At 40.3% G+C, this 18,657-nt stretch overlaps 1 protein-coding gene across 51 annotated transcripts in view; it reads left to right on the forward strand.

Moving 5' to 3' along the window:
• Positions 1–18,657, forward strand: part of Map2 (microtubule-associated protein 2) — a 258,569-nt gene that overhangs the window by 210,998 nt on the left and 28,914 nt on the right. For 7 of the 51 annotated variants that reach the window (XM_063266724.1, XM_063266731.1, XM_063266723.1 and 4 more), the window contains 5 exon segments: positions 1,085–1,198; positions 3,144–3,221; positions 14,162–17,893; positions 18,099–18,305; positions 18,488–18,622. In XM_063266724.1, the coding sequence (XP_063122794.1) occupies positions 1,085–1,198; positions 3,144–3,221; positions 14,162–17,893; positions 18,099–18,305; positions 18,488–18,622 (4,266 nt within the window). 51 annotated transcript variants of the gene reach the window in all.

Genomic DNA, 18,657 nt, shown 5'->3' on the forward strand with positions numbered 1-18,657 from the left:
CCAAAATAAACTGAAACCAAATTACTGCTCGCCAATGAAACATGATTCTGAGGATATAGCATGCTTTGGGTAGGAAGAATGTGACTATCCTGGACAGAGGCATGCCTTGAGTTCTCACCTCACTCACTGTCTCTTCTTAGACTCTTTTAAGACCCCTTTATACTAAAATGGCCACAGTATCATTTCTTGGCTATTTTCTATGAATACATTCTTTATGGATTAAGTTCCACTGTTATAAACAAAGTAATTCTTGGTTGATACCAACATGCAGTCCTACACAAAAGACTGAAACACTGTTGCATTGCTCAGATGTAATTTTATCACATAAGCTAATGGTACTTGTGTTCTTTTATTATTTTCCCAAATAAAGAGAGCTTTAATTAGTATTTTAAAAATTTTAGATTAGGAAAGTTAATTAACACTCAAGTACTTGGAATTCTAAATTAATGATACTTTTGTAAAAATGTCAAATTCTTCCAAAGTACATGAAGTAATTATGCATCTGTAAAGTTGGTGACTATAATGTATGGATTACCTCTAATTTATGTATATAATATAAACAAAAACTTTTGTGTTCATTTTCTGCTCTTTCACTAAATAAATAAATAAATAAATTGTGTTAAGTATCCATCCAGTCTAGCAAATAACTCAGTAACAAAGGCTTCAAGAATTGTGTGCCTAGCAAAATAAATCACCCAGGACTGTGGTTATTTTCCATGTAGGTAAGTGACATATTTTAGCACAGTGCCCTGTGAGCTATGCTAAATGCCACAGGAGGACATTAAGTTGTACATTAGTGCTAACAGACCCATGAATGATCCAGAAGACAGGGTTCCATGCTGTTCCAATGTCTACTGTGTCTGTTCTACCTCTTGTTTTATTCCCAATTTCCTGTAAAACATTGGGATCTGACAAGAAATGTTCCCAACTGATGAGTTTTAAACAGTAGATTTTCTTTGGATAATTAGTGTGTCTGTGAATTCTATAATCCTAAAATTACTTTTTAATACTGTTGAGCAGTTCTTGAAGCTACCTGATTGGACTCCTGGTCATCATATGTTCCTTCATTGCTGTTTGTTTGCAGAGGAAGTGTCTGCAAGGATAGTTCAAGTAGTCACAGCTGAAGCTGTAGCAGTCCTGAAAGGTGAACAAGAGAAGGAGGCCCAACACAAGGATCAGCCTGCAGCTCTGCCTTTAGGTAAATGAGAAGAGCCTAACACAGGGCAAGCATTTGCTGCGCCTTCTCACACATAAAGTATACATGAAGAGATATATTCTACTTTGTTCACACTTTATCTATGTGATATTTACCTGTCACCTCTACTAGAAGCAAGAGGACCAGTTGAGCCCTCAGTAGTTTCACTGGGATGTTTTGGTAGGTTTTAGGGTGAAACACCTGGTGTTAGATGTGATGACCCTCCCTTTATTTATTAAATAGGGATTTTATGACTCCGTTCACATAAAGAAAGTGAACTGAAACTTCAGTTACAAATGACAGTCTCTCCTCATGGGTTCATGAACACAAATCCAGTAGCTAGAGCTTTGATAGAGTCATCAGTGATGTGAATCGCATACAGGAGACTGACCTTGTGGTTTGAGAATTGACCACCATAGCTCATCTAAGGGCACTTCAAATAGCCTTGCCATTTCCCATAGTCAAAAATTCCCTTCAATGCCATGGTGGTGTGTAACACATAATCACTGAGAAGGTTACTCAGCCAAAGTTTGCTGCCATGCACAGACAGATAGTTTGATCTAGAACTTAAATATAGATATATAAGTGGATATAAATAGATAGATACATACATGATAGATAGGTCATAGATGCAATCATAAATTACATATTCATAGATAATTGTTTGAAAGATGCATAGCTAAGTGGTAGACACAGATACATGGATGACTAGATAAACTGATACATAGATACATATACAAATTACAGATAGAAAATGTATAGATCATAGATAGGTGAGGTAGATAAACAGACATATATATGTCTACAAGAAAATAAATAGAAGAAGACTTTCTAGGATAAAGTGTATTTATTTCATAAATACATATGCCTAGCATGTCAAATCCTAAAAATGTTTTCCAATTTTATAGTTCAATGTATCCTTAACATTTGTTTTCCTGATTAAGAGTTCTTGAAATGTCTACTAAAAATAAACAATAAGAATATCTTTTCTTTCCTCAATTAAGAGCTTAGAATATGTGTCAGTATGCGTCAGTCTGGGTGTCTTGATTATCAAGGACTTTCTCGTGAGTAGAAATGGGGAAAAAATCCTAACTTAAAACATTAACCTTTAATCTAGCATTCACTCCTGTTCTGTTACTCTGCAATAAAGCTCAAGTTTTAAAATTTAAGTCTTAATAATATGAGGAACAAATCCCAAAAAGTCAAGGAGCTAAACACTGTTGTCACAAAGCCACCTCTATTAAATTAACCACTGTATTGTAAAACGTCACATAATCTATAAAATCGATTCAGCTACTGGCATTAATTGAGATTTTTTTCCTTTGATGTCCCTTCCCTGCATAGGTAGATCATGAGGAAGGTAAGTGTCAGGAGGACATCAGAGGTGGTTCAGATCCTTTCCCACCATACTAATTCACTGGGACACCAAAGCCAAAAGTGGTCCAACTCCCACTGTCTGGGTAGAGCTTGTCTGAAGATCACCATACTCTATACCACCCTCATTTTTCATTTCTGAACATAAAAGAGAAAGGAGATTTCAACTTAAACTTGGAGTAAATGTAATTAAAAATGGTGAAAAATATTATACTGATGAATGATCAATATAATATCTTTTTTTAGACCTAGCGGAACGTTCAAAGATTGTTGCTAATTGGACAATTCTAACTAAACCAATATGCTTCCCTAGATGTATTTTAGTGTGATATCGCACTGCTAAATGAAACACGTTATTAATTTTACAACCACAACTTGTGACAGAATTTGTTTTCATGTGTGTCTAACTCATTTTTATAGAGAAAATGGCTTTTAAAACACAGAATGTTTATCTTCTAAGTTGTTAACATGTAAATCAGGTAAAGAGTTTCACGGGAGCCTGTTTATAGAATGGAGAACCATTGGACAGACAGAATTAATTGTTCTATCTTGTTTCTCCATTTTTGACCTGTAGCAGCTGAAGAAACAGTTAATCTGCCACCTTCCCCACCACCATCGCCAGCATCAGAACAAACAGCTGCACTGGAAGAAGGTAAGGTCTTGTTTGGCCTTGCAGGGTTGAGTCTTTCAAAAAGCGTAAATAATAAACTCCAGTTCACAGCCCGGGATGCTGATGCCAGGTAATAATGTCGACCACAGCTGGTAGTGCTTCAGATAATCAAGAAGAAAATGAGCACGTGTCTGAACGCAGAATCATTTCTCTGCATTAAAAAAAAATAGGAATATGGTGAATAGGAACATAGACTGTGTGAAGAAAACTTTGTGTTCAAGTTGCTAGAACAACTATAAGCAGTTAACTTATTGAGGATGTGTTGGGCAGACGTGATACAATCCCCTTATGACTGAAAAGAAATAGCAAACATAACTGCTGTGACAGCCAGCGGGAGTCAGTACTTTCTTAGGAAGTATCAGAAGCTATGTATTCCACTCACTGTTACATTACTGAGAACTTCCCCCAGCCCTGCCCCACAGGAAACTCTCAACACATATTAATGATTACAGCACAAAGCTTTATGAATGAACAGATATGGAGAGCAGGGAACCAGAAGCCAGCCCAGCCGTGAGCGTGGCCGCTTCCCCACTGAGACCTGCTACCCTCCATGAATACATTCATGCACTGCCAGCATCTTAGCTCTCATTGACAATCAAAGGGATGCTCTGGAGAACATTCATTCAGAATTTGAGATGAAAGGCGCTAGAGTACACTGCTGCAGCCTTTTGCTGAGACTTGGAGTGCACATGGAGGCTAAGTAAGAGGAACACTGGTGGCTTACTCTCAGTTTTCAGATACCAAGACTGTTTCGTTTCTGTTTTCCCTCCATTTACTCTTTTGTTGTTGTCACTTCATACCATCAGCATGTAAACGATGCATAATATTGATCACTAAATATTTATCATTTTTTAATTTGTAATCTGATTCTCTTCAGTATTCCCTAAATACAGGAAACTAAATTTCTCAGCTACATATTGTTAACTCCGAGATGAGTTTTTTTTCTAGGCACAGATTTATAAAAACTGCCTTTTCTCTTTAACGAGCCTTCTTTTAATTGCGATTACCCTCCTCCTGACTTGGTATTTGAAATAACATTAAACAAGCAAAATCATTATATGAGAAGAAAAAGGATTTGGCAAGTGTAAAATTAGTGTTTAACACCTATTAGTTATCTCCTTAAATGTGATTTATAATCTCATTCATACATCTGAAAGATTCTGTTTGGATTTGTGTCTGTCTGGTCATCTGGGCCATATTTACTGAACACCTATAGTGAGTGTCCCAGAAAGTTTTCGAACTCTGAGCAAATACTTGAGACCAAAGCCTACATAATCCTTGCTTTCAAAGGGATAACTGCTCAGAGAACAGGAATGCAGTAAATAGGATTACAAATATTTCAACTGGATTATCTCCAGGAACAATAAGGACAGTAGCCTCCAGAAAGAAAAGCAAGGGAATCCTTCTTTTACTGTATGGCTAGTTCCAAAATAAGAGAAAACATTGTTAGTTCCCAGATGAGAAAGGTAGCACAGAGGAGGCAAGATATGCAATTGGATGCTGACAAAAAGATGTCATGTACCAGGACAGGAGACCATGACTAACATGAAGAAAGAAAGGGAAAAGGATTAAGTAAATGGAGAGAGGATGGTAACCAGTTTGGGCCAAGGGCCTAGATTTTATTCTAGATGCAGTAAGAAGCTGTGTGTGACAATTGTATACTTCTCAGGTCATTCACAATGTTTCTGAGCTCCTACTTAAAACTATTAGAGTGGCTGAGAATCCTTTACTGTAGGAAGGATTATTGACTCCTCTTGCTTGATGGGAGTTGTAGCAGTAAAGGAAGTAGATTCTTCCCAACCAACTGGGGATCCACCTATAATGTTCTCCTTCCAAAAACACAATGAACAAGACATGGACTCACTTTCATCAGTTGTCAGCTTTCCAGGATGTAAAGAATTGCCTCCCCCAAATTGTCCCTCTACAATCAGGGAAGACACTAACTACCTCCCTTCTCATCACAAACAGTTCAGAATTACTTTCCACCATCTTTTGTATTTTCCATTTATTTTTTTCAAAAGAGACATTAAAGTACATAAAGATCTAATGATAGCTCATCATCTTTGATGATGATAGATATCTAATGTGTGAAAGATGTGATCACAGTGAAGTTTTGTTGATCCTTTTTCTCAAACCACAAAAAAAATTAATGGTCAACCAGTAACATATTTTTTTAAATGGTTTAAAAACAAGCTAGTGACAAGCCACAAGAAAAGAAGGAACTTAATTAATTTCTTAATCAAGTTTTCAACAAGTTTTTAAAGACTCAGCCTGATGTGCTACTCATGGCAGATGTGCTAGGAGAGGAAACAGGTGGACTTCATTGCTTGTCTATGATATTATTTTCCTTCCTGAACAAAGACTGTCACAGAAGCTTTGAAGACACAAGGACAGCCACAGTCTGACCCTGCATAGAAATAGAGGAGAATGTTTACATTCAAGTTGAGTAAATGGGTGGCTCTAAGAACATACTCCCTTCTTAAATATCAGATATTTCTTTAAAACAAATTCCCTTCCCAAAGGAAAAGCTTACACTGAAAATAATTTGACATTCATCACTTTACAAACATCCATTTATTGTAATTCATGTAATATTAGTATTCCCAGAACATGTGCCTATTGGGGGATACACTGAAAAGAGAGTTTATTGAAAGAAGAATTTGACAAATATCTCACCTAGGAAGAAGACCAGGGTGCTACTATGCAGGGCTCTATTAGTTAGAATTTCTTCTCACTAACTGTTCCCCCTCCTTGATCTGGCCATAACAATTGTCATTTGACCTGAGATGTTAGATGGTGGAAGCCTGTACAAATACAAGAATATACTCTAGACCAGGGGACCAGGGGTCCTTTTGCCTTGTCAGGTTGGATCCAGAATTCTGGGTGTTATTTTCCAGTTATTTTCCATGGATACAGCAATATAATCATTGCTATCTGAAGATAGTTTCTCTCCATGTCACTCAGAGATGGGAGTTACCATTAGAAAATTGAGGAATCGCTTGTCAAAGCTTGAAAAATGGAGAAAGGTTCAGAGATGGTGGAAAGCATTATACATGGGAGTCAGCTGCCCACTGCTTGACAGTGGGGCACCAATAATCATTAGTCCTTGATACCCCATGAAACCTAGTTTCCCATAAATGTGACTAAGAATTAATTCCAAAATGGTCTGATCAACTACAGCTGAGTTTGGAAGGACAAGTCGTATTTTTGCCCAATATAAAATTTTAAATATGTTAATAAAACCTTTAAATAAAAGCAAACTAGAGTGAAATTATTCCTCAGTTAAAACGGCTAAACTTCATTTCTGAAGTCTGTAGTTATGTAAAAGAGAAGTATTAAAAAGGCCAGGACTCACAAGGTCACCCTGTCCTTTTATATGTCACATTGTTAACAAGTAGATTATTTTATCATAAAAACAGTTTCCAAAAGCATGTTTTCTTAAAGGACAAATACACTTGACTGTTACCCTAAGCCATGAAAGTAGCTGATACAATGAGTACAAATTTCCTCTAAGTTTCTCAACTTCAAGTTAATATATTAAGTTAAGGTGAAGAAGAGAGCTTGAAAGTGAGTATATGGAAGACACAGTGCAGACATGTGTGTAGTTACATGTAGGGTCAGTATGATTGTTCATCTGGTAAACAGTACCTGCTCCCCAGCCTGACAACTTGAGTCTAACCCCTCGGATCCACACTGTGGAAGGTGATAACCAAGTTGTCCTCTGACCTCCAAATGGATACCATAGTGTGCACCCTACTTATGCAACCTAGAGATATAAAGATATACATGTTTTGTCAGGGATATCATTTTTTCATCTTTTATTGGATATTTTCTTTATTTACATTTTAAATGTTATCCCCCTTCCTGGTTTCCCCTCCGGAAATACCATATCCCATCCCCCACCCCCGCCTCCATGAGGGTGCTCCCTCACCCACCCACCCAAACCCTCCCGGCTTCCCACCCTGACATTTCCTTATACTGGGGCATTGAGCCTTCACAGGACCAAGGGCCTCTCCCATTGATGCCCGACAAGGCCATCCTCTGCTACATTTGTGGCTGGAGACATGGGTCACTCCATGTGTAAGGGATATCTTTTTTTGCATCTGGATAAATTACTTAGCTAGAATTTATATCTATTTATGAATCTGTATCTTCCAACTAATTCCCTGAAGTTGTCTCCTTAGGCTCGTTGCTATAGGACTGTGAAGGTCCATTGTCTACAGATAGGAGGTCTATTAGAAGCTACTGTTCTCATGTCAATTTTTATAAAACGTCTCTCAACTACATACTCTATTCCTTATCCATGCCTTCATTTATTTGTTTTTCATTATTTAGCCATCCCTAATGGTATCCAAAAGCATCTGCCATATTGCAGTTCCTCTCTCTAACAAATGAGACTCCGGTGTCTTTTGTCTTCCTGCTTAGAGACTCGTAAACTATTCATACTTAGCCATTTCCCACCCCACCCTCAACTCCCCCCATCCAAACTCCTGCACACCACTTCCTGACTTCGCTCTGGAGTTTGCTCACAAGCTCTGAGCAGAAACTTGGAGTTCTTAGAGCGCACACAGTCCTAGGAGAGGTGTGGACTTGGCCAAGTGTCCCTTTTGAGACTGCCTTAATCTGAAGATAGAGACTAAGGGGAAATGGTCTTTGCACTGGAGCCAAAAAAAGCCCATAAAACCCCACAGATGTTTCTGCCATTCTAGGATCAGAATAAGTGTTCATAAAAGAAAACTGTTGCTTCTTTTGAGTTATTACAGACTTCTGAGCTGTTTTTATGCCTTGGCACTTAAAATGAGACAATGATGACCACAGAAGCCAAATGTTCCAGTAAAGTTGAAACATCCACGAGGAACTCCTCACTACCTGCCCTCAGTTCTCAATGTTGGTGTTTGCGTTGTAGTCTTCTTTGCTTCCCAGAAAGCAAATGGTGAAAAGCAGGGAAATGTATATCCCCCTTTTACTTAATTGATGGCCCATGACATTGGTTGAACAGCTTAGACATTTTATAAGTAATTTTCATTCATAAAAAACCAGGGTAGAGGGGAGGTGGCCCACTGGGAAACACGTGACTAACAGGGACACATCACAAGCCCAGAACTACCATCTAGTCTCTGTTGCACATCAGACCCTGAAAAACTATCTGCTCAGCTGCTACTAAGAATAGCAGGCATCATTTTGGGGTTCTCTCCCATGGTATAGTAAATACCATGGCTGAGAAGTTTCTGAGCCTCCAGCTAGAAACAACTTCCCTGGAACTATCAATAACTTATTGGCTGATTAATAACTGACATGCTGAGGAATTAGAAGCATTCTGTCTATAGAGTATTATGATGATATACTCATGTTTTCAAACCTATTTCCAGTTGCCTTTGCATTTGCAGAGTTTTGCAACACAGTGCCATAAAACTGCATGTTTAAAGTCAAAAGTTTACACAGAGAGATATTATAGGTTTTGTTTCTGTTGTTGAAGGTGACAAACTTTAACTTAGGTCTAGAGATAAGTAATGGTAATTAGTGACTATACTAGGAACCTGGACTGAGAGACAGCATCTATATCAAAAGCCAAATAGGGTTCATTCAAAACATTCCTAACTCTTGTTGACCCATAGGAAAGTACAAGTGCTCCTAAACAGAATAATCTACAATGTGACCTTAAAGAAATGTATTACTTTCTGGTTGAAATCATTAACTGAAACTTAGAATAACAAAATTGCTAAGTATTTGTACATGAGTAGATAATCAAAGTTTCACTCAGAAGCCCTTTTTCCAATAATTGATCAGACCATGATATGCTGACATTGTTTCTCTTTCTTAATTTCTATTGTATTGGTGCATGACTTAGAATTCTCCTTCAGGAAGGAGATTCTTTCCAAGACTGCATTTGTTTTTGTGACACTTTGTTTCTGTTCCAATATTTCCTTGGTTATTCTGAATTACTAGAGGGGAATGTGCAGATATTTCTATTTCTCAGCAGGGCTCTGGTGTTTTTTATTGTCTTAGATCAATGGCAAAATTTCCTAAGTGGTAGTTTAAATTAAGTACCCAGCAAAGGATGCACCATTCACTACCTTCCATCATCCATCAGCCTGGTCCGCCTCAGCCCCTTCTATCCACCTGTGCTTCTTTGGTGACCCTCTGTGTCCTGTAGGTGTCTGTCTCGTCTGTCTGATCTCACGTCTGTCTTGTCCAGTTCTCCCTGCAGTTTCTTCCTGTGTATCTGTTTGTAGATGAAGGGGCTGAGGATCAAGTGGGTCCTCTACACAGGTTCCCCAGCCATGAACCTGCCACCAGCGGGGAGAGGCGTAGGCTTCTAGCCCCTTCCATCTCCGTGTCTGTGCCCGATGATGAGCCTTACGGTTCCGATGAGGAGTACTATGAGCATCCGTTGTTCAGCTCAGAGTGGACTAGTGTGCCCCCCAGTGTCACAGCACAGAGCGCACAGGCCCACTTAGGCCAGGAGAAAGGTGAACAGGAGCATGGTGCCCTTTTGCTCCTCCTCGACAGCCTGCAGCTCTGTCCACATACATCACCATGTTCGGTGTGCTTTTGTGTGGGGGTGGGGGTGGGGCATAAGCCTGTTTTGTCCACATGAAAGTGAAGTCCCTATATAAAGAGTCACCCACCGAAATGCCTCAAAATTGATATGAAACACATTTGTAACATGAAACAAACAAGCACTTCCTTTTCTTTTTTTCATTATTGCTCCTATGAGAGGGAAGGGAGGAGAAAAGGGAACAAGAAATAAAAAAAAATCAATTAAACAAGGATGCCTCTTTGTTCCTTTCAAATGCATTATTGGGTAAGAACATTATTACCTAAACTGAAGAAAATGACCTTAATATTATTTGATTCCCCCACCTTGGATATAGATTATTACTAGGGCCAGCATTAAATGAAAGTCACTGTTTTACTTCTATATTCATACACTTGATCTTTAAAACAATAAAGGATAAAGAACCTACTTAGAGCAGAAAAATGCTATGGGTTATATCTACCCATCAATAAGTCAGAACCTGTGGAAGCTTCCAAAATATCTGTATCTCAACTCACCTAGGCAGAGCTGGAGGGATGAAGGATTTGACCCAGAGCCTTTGTTCCATAAAGCTGTGCTACCTGTGTATAATTGGCTATCCTGAAAGTGATATTAAGTGATGGTGAGCCTCTATTTGTTCAATTCCAACATGACACACACACACACACACACACACACACACACACACACACACACATGAAAGTACAACTAAAAAATTTTTGGCTTAGACAGAAATGTTTTCAGGTGAAGCCTTGACTTGTTAGATACAGAAGAGCTCCTTTTCATGTAGGACAATGGACAATGTGTGGTGATAGAACATGGGACAGGCAATTCCAAGGCAACAAGGAATCCACTTGCAGCTCACCAGCCACATGCATGAGAACAGCGAACTCCAACAGCTGACACCCTAAGAAATGTACCCAGCATTACATGAAACTAAGACCTTTCAACAGTGTAAGGAGAAAAATGCTGTGGGAAGTTTCTAATTAACAGATAGGTAAATAGGACACAAACAGACCTAATTCCAAATTTAAAATGTTAAGGCCAAAATATTACATGGATTTGAAAACTTGTAAATTAACTTGGCTATATTTCATTAGTAAGCTGGTCTTGGTGCAGTTAGATATGCTTAAAGTTCTTCTAACTAGAATCAAAATATGTGCACCATAAACGAATTCCTAAATAATAAGGAGTTGGAATTTTTAAAATGTCTCTTACAAATTTAAATTACAGACACACAAATATCTGCATGGTAAATGCATGGATAGATGAGGTAGTTCTCCCATCTTTCAAAGTGTTAGTATTTCTTTAAAAAGAAAATTTCTTCCCTGTCCATCTGTACTGTTTCCCACAGGGCCTTTTGCACAACATCCAATTGTTTTAGGGAAGTACCATAAGAACCTTCCCACTCCTAAAACAGCTTCCTTTCATTTATTAAAGGGCAAAGTGGATTCACTTATTTTTATGAACATTTGAATTGTATATGAGAAGCAAATGGATAAAATAATTCATGGCCTTCAGAAGCTTGCTGTTTGCATTTAAAGGCTGACTTTTTTGTGTGTTATTTATATTTTCTGGGGGATATTTTTGGCACTCTGGATGCCTCTCAGTCATCTTTCCTTAGTAGTTTTATTTTGAATTGCATAGTAAGATTGTATTGCTGATATGGACACTTTCTCTTAGTAACTGTACACGAACTATTACTAAGTAGTATGAAAACAATGTTTATGAGGACACTTTCTCTTAGTAACTGCATACAAACTATTACTAAGTAGTATGGAAACAATTGTATATGAAGGAAAATATTTTTGTAAATGATAGTTTTGAAGTTAAAAGTTATTTTTACTTCCAATAGTTATTTTCCTGAGTCTCACATAATTCAATGGAGGCAACATAAGTTGACTTTTATAGCCCTTCCTTAGAAATATTATATCCAGAGTATGCTGATGTACTCTGTAATAAATGTAAAGCAATTGAGTAGGTATCACTTTGAGGCTAAGCCTGTTTTATACCTAAAATTGTTTCGCAAAGATTATACATTTTTAAACAAAGCAGTCGGGAATTCTTCTGTAGGGACTTCCTCCATTGGAGAAAATGGCCCCTGTCTAACCAATCGGAAGGCTTTTCTCAGTGCAGCAGTACATCTTTCTTCTCACCATCATCTATTGGAGCAACACCACCATCTCTAATAACCAGTAACCCATGACCATTGCTCATGATACTACCATTCTCACTAAGGATAATCGAACCACAAAACCCTTTCAGCTCTCGAGTTTTAAAATGTGGAGTACAGCCTTTTAATCAGAGTTTTTAAAGGCCTTTCTATCAGCATATTATGCATCATAGTTTCCCAGCAAGTACATAATGTGTCTGTCGTTCGGTTATTAATTTGCTCATCCAGATGGGAAAGGAAAATATGCCTAATGCGGCGGAGAGTTTATACAAATGGAGCTGAAAGTGTTCCATGAATAATATTTCTGTCCTTTTGTGTGCTGTTCTGTGGTCATGACGTCAACATCTTTTTCATTCCCAAGAAGAAGAAACTCTAGAGGGTGTGATGGCTGAGGAAATGGAGCCTGCTGCCCTTCCTGGGAGAGAATGTGGGGCTGCTAAATCCTCAGACAACCCTCAGGGCCTCAGTGAGGGCCGAGTGGAATCTAGCGCAGAGGCGCAGATAGTTCCAGAAGACAGTGCCCTGGCAGGGGCTCCTGATGAGAAAAGTGTTAAAGAGGTCACGGAGGTGGCTCCAGAAGTAGAAATCCCTTCCTCTGCCAAGGAAGGTGTGTGTCTGTCAGGATTTGCATGTGTGCTGCAAATGCTGCGCTGCCGTGGATCTCACTAAGCGAATGCCTTTCCAACGCTGGTCCTCCCGCTGGGTCTTCTCATGATCATAAGACCACCATTTCAGGCTTCAAGAGCAGAGAGTGTGGCTTGCACAGTGCTGTGAGAGCTTGGTTGTCCCCTGCTGCTGCTGGTTGTCCTTTGCCATGATACAATACGCTTTGCTGCAGGCTGATGATGCTGTGTGAACTCTTCTTGGTTTATCCCCTCCCTCCTCATCGCCAGTGTTTGCCAGTCACATTGCTAATACATGTATTATTTTGTTTTTACGTTTTGGGACAGCAATCCATATGCTTTTCTTTTCAAACCCTAGAGCTGGATTTTCGCGCAAACGGGCATAAATGATAGGATCGCTTTTGTTTGCAGCCACAGAGTGCTTTGTTTTTATGCTTCAACAAATGCTGGTTTGGTTTCCTTCAGAGACCCTGTTGGTGCTCCTCCTGTCATTGTCTCTCCAGGGCAGCCAACCCTTTTATCATGCCTGTATCGCTTAAGTTTTCCTTCATCTAGCCTTCATGACAAGTTTACAATATTTTGTTGCTCTCATTACAACAGGACACACAAGTCTATCAGATCATAATAAGCCCATCTCCAAGAGAGCCACTGTCAGATGTCTCCTAGCTCTAGTGACCTCAGGAAATGATTTAAAATATAACTGGGATGCCAGAAACTCTTGGATTGGCATATCAATAAAATCAAGAGCATGCCGTTTATTTGATGTAAAGATTATCTGGGCCAGTACTAGCCAATATGTTACTACCTAGCTATGTCCAGGGAATGAAATCAGGACCCTGGGGAGAAGGATTTTATAATAGCTGACTATTGAAAAATGTCTTTCTCGTGTGCCTTCCCATTGTAATCTAGAAGCCATGCTGGGATTAAAATTTTAGATTAAGTATAAACTGGCTCATCAATTCTTAGATCATGTATACAAAATCAGCATCAAATGTTTACTTTAATCTCTGCTATCTTCTATAACATTTATGGCCGTAACTTTTAGTTTTTCCGTATGGATCCTTCTAATTTTTCATCATGTACCTAAAACTCCAAATACTTGTATCATTATGCATTTATTGGCATTTACCCTACGGCCTTCCAGTGTATTTTCAAGTGAGAAAATTTGCACTATTCAGTAAATACCTTTCATATACATGTTCTAGTGTCCTATTTGTCTAGTTCCTTGATGTGGATTAATTTCAACTTTTATTAATGGAATGAAGATGATTCTTCATTTTCCAGGTAATTATGCACTATATACTATTTAAAAGAGACCAAATAAGCAAAAAGAATAAGTAGCCTGAGGCAAACTCTTTCTATAATTCATTTAGAACAAGACTTCCCTCAGTGCTAGGACATAGAGATTCCAGTCCTGACATTTCCATGCTCATTTCTCAGTGGGCAGCATGCTTGCATGGTCCATAGCTTCCCTCTTCCCCTCCCATTCATTTCCTATGTGTAAATATGATTTTAAGCTAAGTGCCTGAGAGCTGTTGCCTATTATCTGATTTGAAAATCAACTCGATTACTTCAGATTTACTTACAGCCTCGAAGATGGAATTCCCTGAGCAGCAGAAATTGCCTTCCTCATTCGCTGAGCCTTTAGACAAGGAGGAAACGGAGTTTAAGATGCAAAGTAAGCCTGGTGAAGACTTTGAACACGCTGCCTTAGTTCCTCAGCCGGACACAAGTAAAACTCCCCAGGATAAAAAGGATCCCCAAGACATGGAAGGAGAAAAGTCGCCTGCCAGTCCATTTGCGCAGACTTTCGGTACCAACCTGGAAGACATAAAACAGATCACAGAACCAAGCATAACAGTACCTAGCATTGGCCTCTCCGCAGAGCCCCTAGCTCCAAAAGATCAGAAAGACTGGTTCATCGAAATGCCCGTGGAATCAAAGAAGGATGAATGGGGTTTAGCTGCCCCAATATCTCCTGGCCCCTTGACACCCATGAGGGAAAAAGATGTGCTGGAGGATATCCCAAGATGGGAAGGAAAGCAGTTTGACTCTCCCATGCCTAGCCCCTTCCACGGTGGAAGTTTCACTCTTCCCTTAGATACTGTGAAAGATGAGAGAGTCACAGAAGGGTCACAACCCTTTGCCCCTGTCTTCTTCCAATCAGATGACAAAATGTCTCTGCAGGACACCAGTGGTTCAGCTACTTCCAAAGAGAGTTCTAAAGATGAGGAGCCACAGAAAGATAAAGCAGACAAAGTGGCAGATGTTCCTGTCTCAGAAGCTACCACTGTACTGGGAGATGTTCACAGTCCAGCTGTGGAAGGCTTTGTCGGGGAGAACATTTCAGGAGAAGAAAAGGGTACCACAGATCAAGAGAAAAAAGAGACTTCGACACCCAGTGTACAGGAACCTACACTCACTGAAACTGAACCACAGACAAAGCTTGAAGAGACATCAAAGGTTTCCATCGAAGAAACTGTGGCAAAAGAAGAGGAATCCTTGAAATTAAAAGATGATAAAGCAGGTGTAATTCAGACTTCCACCGAGCATTCTTTCTCCAAAGAAGACCAGAAAGGCGAAGAACAGACAATCGAAGCATTAAAACAAGACTCCTTTCCTATAAGTCTAGAACAGGCAGTTACAGATGCAGCCATGGCCACCAAGACCTTGGAAAAGGTTACGTCTGAGCCAGAGGCAGTAAGTGAAAAGAGAGAAATCCAGGGACTTTTTGAAGAGGATATAGCTGACAAGAGTAAGCTCGAAGGCGCTGGGTCTGCAACAGTAGCCGAGGTTGAGATGCCATTTTATGAAGATAAATCAGGGATGTCCAAGTACTTTGAAACATCTGCATTGAAAGAAGATGTGACCAGAAGCACTGGGTTGGGCAGTGATTACTACGAGCTGAGTGACTCAAGAGGAAATGCCCAGGAATCTCTTGATACTGTATCTCCCAAGAACCAACAAGATGAAAAGGAACTTCTGGCAAAAGCTTCCCAGCCTAGTCCTCCAGCACACGAAGCAGGGTACAGCACTCTTGCCCAGAGTTATACATCTGATCATCCGTCCGAGTTACCTGAAGAACCAAGTTCTCCTCAAGAAAGAATGTTCACTATTGACCCCAAAGTTTATGGGGAGAAAAGGGACCTTCATAGTAAGAACAAAGATGATCTGACACTTAGTCGAAGCTTGGGGCTGGGCGGAAGGTCTGCAATAGAACAGAGAAGCATGTCCATTAACTTGCCTATGTCTTGCCTTGATTCTATTGCCCTTGGGTTTAACTTTGGCCGGGGCCATGATCTTTCCCCTCTGGCTTCTGATATTCTAACCAACACTAGCGGAAGCATGGATGAAGGAGATGATTACCTGCCCCCCACCACACCTGCAGTGGAGAAGATTCCTTGCTTTCCAATAGAGAGCAAAGAGGAAGAAGATAAGACAGAGCAAGCAAAAGTGACTGGAGGGCAAACTACCCAAGTTGAAACATCCTCCGAGTCACCCTTCCCAGCCAAAGAATATTACAAAAATGGCACTGTCATGGCCCCTGACCTGCCTGAGATGCTAGATCTAGCAGGGACCAGGTCCAGATTAGCTTCTGTGAGTGCAGATGCTGAGGTTGCCAGGAGGAAATCAGTCCCATCGGAGGCTGTGGTTGCAGAGAGCAGTACTGGTTTGCCACCTGTTGCTGATGACAGCCAACCCGTAAAACCAGACAGTCAACTTGAAGACATGGGGTACTGTGTGTTCAACAAGTACACAGTCCCTCTCCCATCGCCAGTTCAAGACAGTGAGAATTTGTCAGGAGAGAGTGGTTCGTTTTATGAAGGAACCGATGACAAAGTCCGTAGAGATTTGGCCACTGACCTTTCACTAATTGAGGTAAAACTTGCAGCTGCTGGAAGAGTCAAAGATGAATTCACTGCTGAGAAAGAGGCATCTCCACCCTCTTCTGCTGACAAATCAGGACTGAGTAGGGAGTTTGACCAAGACAGGAAAGCTAATGACAAGCTGGATACTGTCCTAGAAAAGAGCGAAGAGCATGTTGATTCAAAAGAACATGCCAAGGAGTCAGAAGAGGTTGGGGATAAAGTAGAGCTCTTCGGATTAGGTGTAACCTATGAGCAAACCTCTGCCAAAGAACTGATAACAACTAAAGAAACAGCACCTGAGAGAGCAGAGAAAGGTCTCAGTTCAGTGCCAGAGGTAGCTGAGGTAGAAACAACCACAAAAGCTGACCAAGGTCTAGATGTTGCTGCCAAGAAAGATGATCAGAGTCCATTAGATATAAAAGTCAGTGACTTTGGACAGATGGCTTCTGGGATGAGTGTAGATGCTGGGAAAACCATAGAGCTTAAGTTCGAGGTTGATCAGCAGCTGACTCTCTCATCCGAAGCACCTCAGGAAACAGATTCATTCATGGGTATTGAGTCCAGCCACGTGAAGGATGGTGCCAAAGTCAGTGAAACAGAAGTCAAAGAGAAGGTGGCAAAGCCTGACTTGGTGCATCAGGAGGCTGTGGACAAAGAAGAGTCCTATGAGTCTAGTGGTGAGCATGAAAGCCTCACCATGGAGTCCCTGAAGCCTGATGAGGGCAAGAAAGAAACATCTCCAGAGACATCACTGATACAAGATGAAGTTGCCCTCAAACTGTCTGTAGAAATCCCTTGCCCACCTCCAGTTTCCGAAGCTGATTCATCCATTGATGAGAAGGCGGAGGTCCAGATGGAATTTATTCAGCTGCCAAAGGAAGAGAGCACAGAGACTCCGGATATACCTGCCATACCTTCTGATGTCACCCAGCCACAGCCTGAAGCAGTTGTGTCCGAACCAGCAGAGGTTCGAGGTGAGGAAGAAGAGATCGAAGCTGAGGGAGAATATGACAAACTGCTCTTCCGCTCAGACACCCTCCAGATCACCGACCTGCTTGTTCCAGGAAGTAGGGAGGAGTTTGTGGAGACCTGCCCAGGGGAGCACAAAGGTGTGGTTGAGTCCGTGGTAACCATCGAGGATGATTTCATCACTGTAGTACAAACCACGACTGATGAGGGAGAGTTGGGATCCCACAGTGTGCGCTTTGCCGCTCCAGTTCAGCCTGAGGAAGAAAGGAGACCATACCCTCATGATGAAGAGCTTGAAGTACTGATGGCAGCAGAAGCCCAGGCAGAGCCCAAGGATGGCTCTCCAGATGCTCCAGCTACCCCTGAGAAAGAAGAGGTTCCATTCTCAGAATATAAAACAGAAACCTACGACGATTACAAAGATGAGACCACCATTGATGACTCCATTATGGATGCCGACAGCCTGTGGGTGGACACTCAAGGTGTGCTTCTTTTTCAATCTTCTCCCAAATAAGACCCGGTAGCCTAGTGGGAAGTTTGGTTTTAACTTTAAACATTTAAAAATATATATATATATATATATAAGTCACTGTTTACTTTACATTGTGTTAAGTATGTGAAGGGTTTTGTACATCTCTCACTAATGTTCTCACTCTTCTTGTTGCCATGGTTTGCTTTGATCCGCAGATGATGATAGAAGCATCTTGACAGAGCAGTTAGAAACTATTCCTAAAGAGGAGAGAGCTGAGAAGGAAGCTCGGAGACCGTCTCTCGAGAAACATAGAAAAGAAAAACCTTTTAAAACTGGGAGAGGCAGAATTTCCACTCCTGAAAGAAAAGTAGCTAAAAAGGAACCTAGCACGGTCTCCAGGGATGAAGTGAGAAGGAAAAAAGGTTCATTTAACAATCACTTCTTTTAAAATGTGTGGTTTTTTATTTAAATTAATTTGTTATTGCTCTTTTGACAAAGCAACTTGCCTAACTGGTTACTTATAAAAGTCTTGTTCAGTTTTTGTTCCAAGTGTTTATTTTCTTTCCTGATGGTATGCTTTTTTTGTGTGTTTTCTTATTCATAGCAGTTTATAAGAAGGCTGAACTTGCTAAAAAATCAGAAGTTCAGGCCCACTCTCCTTCCAGGAAACTCATTTTAAAACCTGCTATCAAATACACTAGACCAACTCATCTCTCCTGTGTTAAGCGGAAAACCACAGGTGACTGTTCAATTCTGCAATGTGGCTGGCAAACA

The sequence above is a fragment of the Rattus norvegicus genome, chromosome 9, assembly GCF_036323735.1.
Source record: "Rattus norvegicus strain BN/NHsdMcwi chromosome 9, GRCr8, whole genome shotgun sequence".
Classification (NCBI taxonomy): domain Eukaryota; kingdom Metazoa; phylum Chordata; class Mammalia; order Rodentia; family Muridae; genus Rattus; species Rattus norvegicus.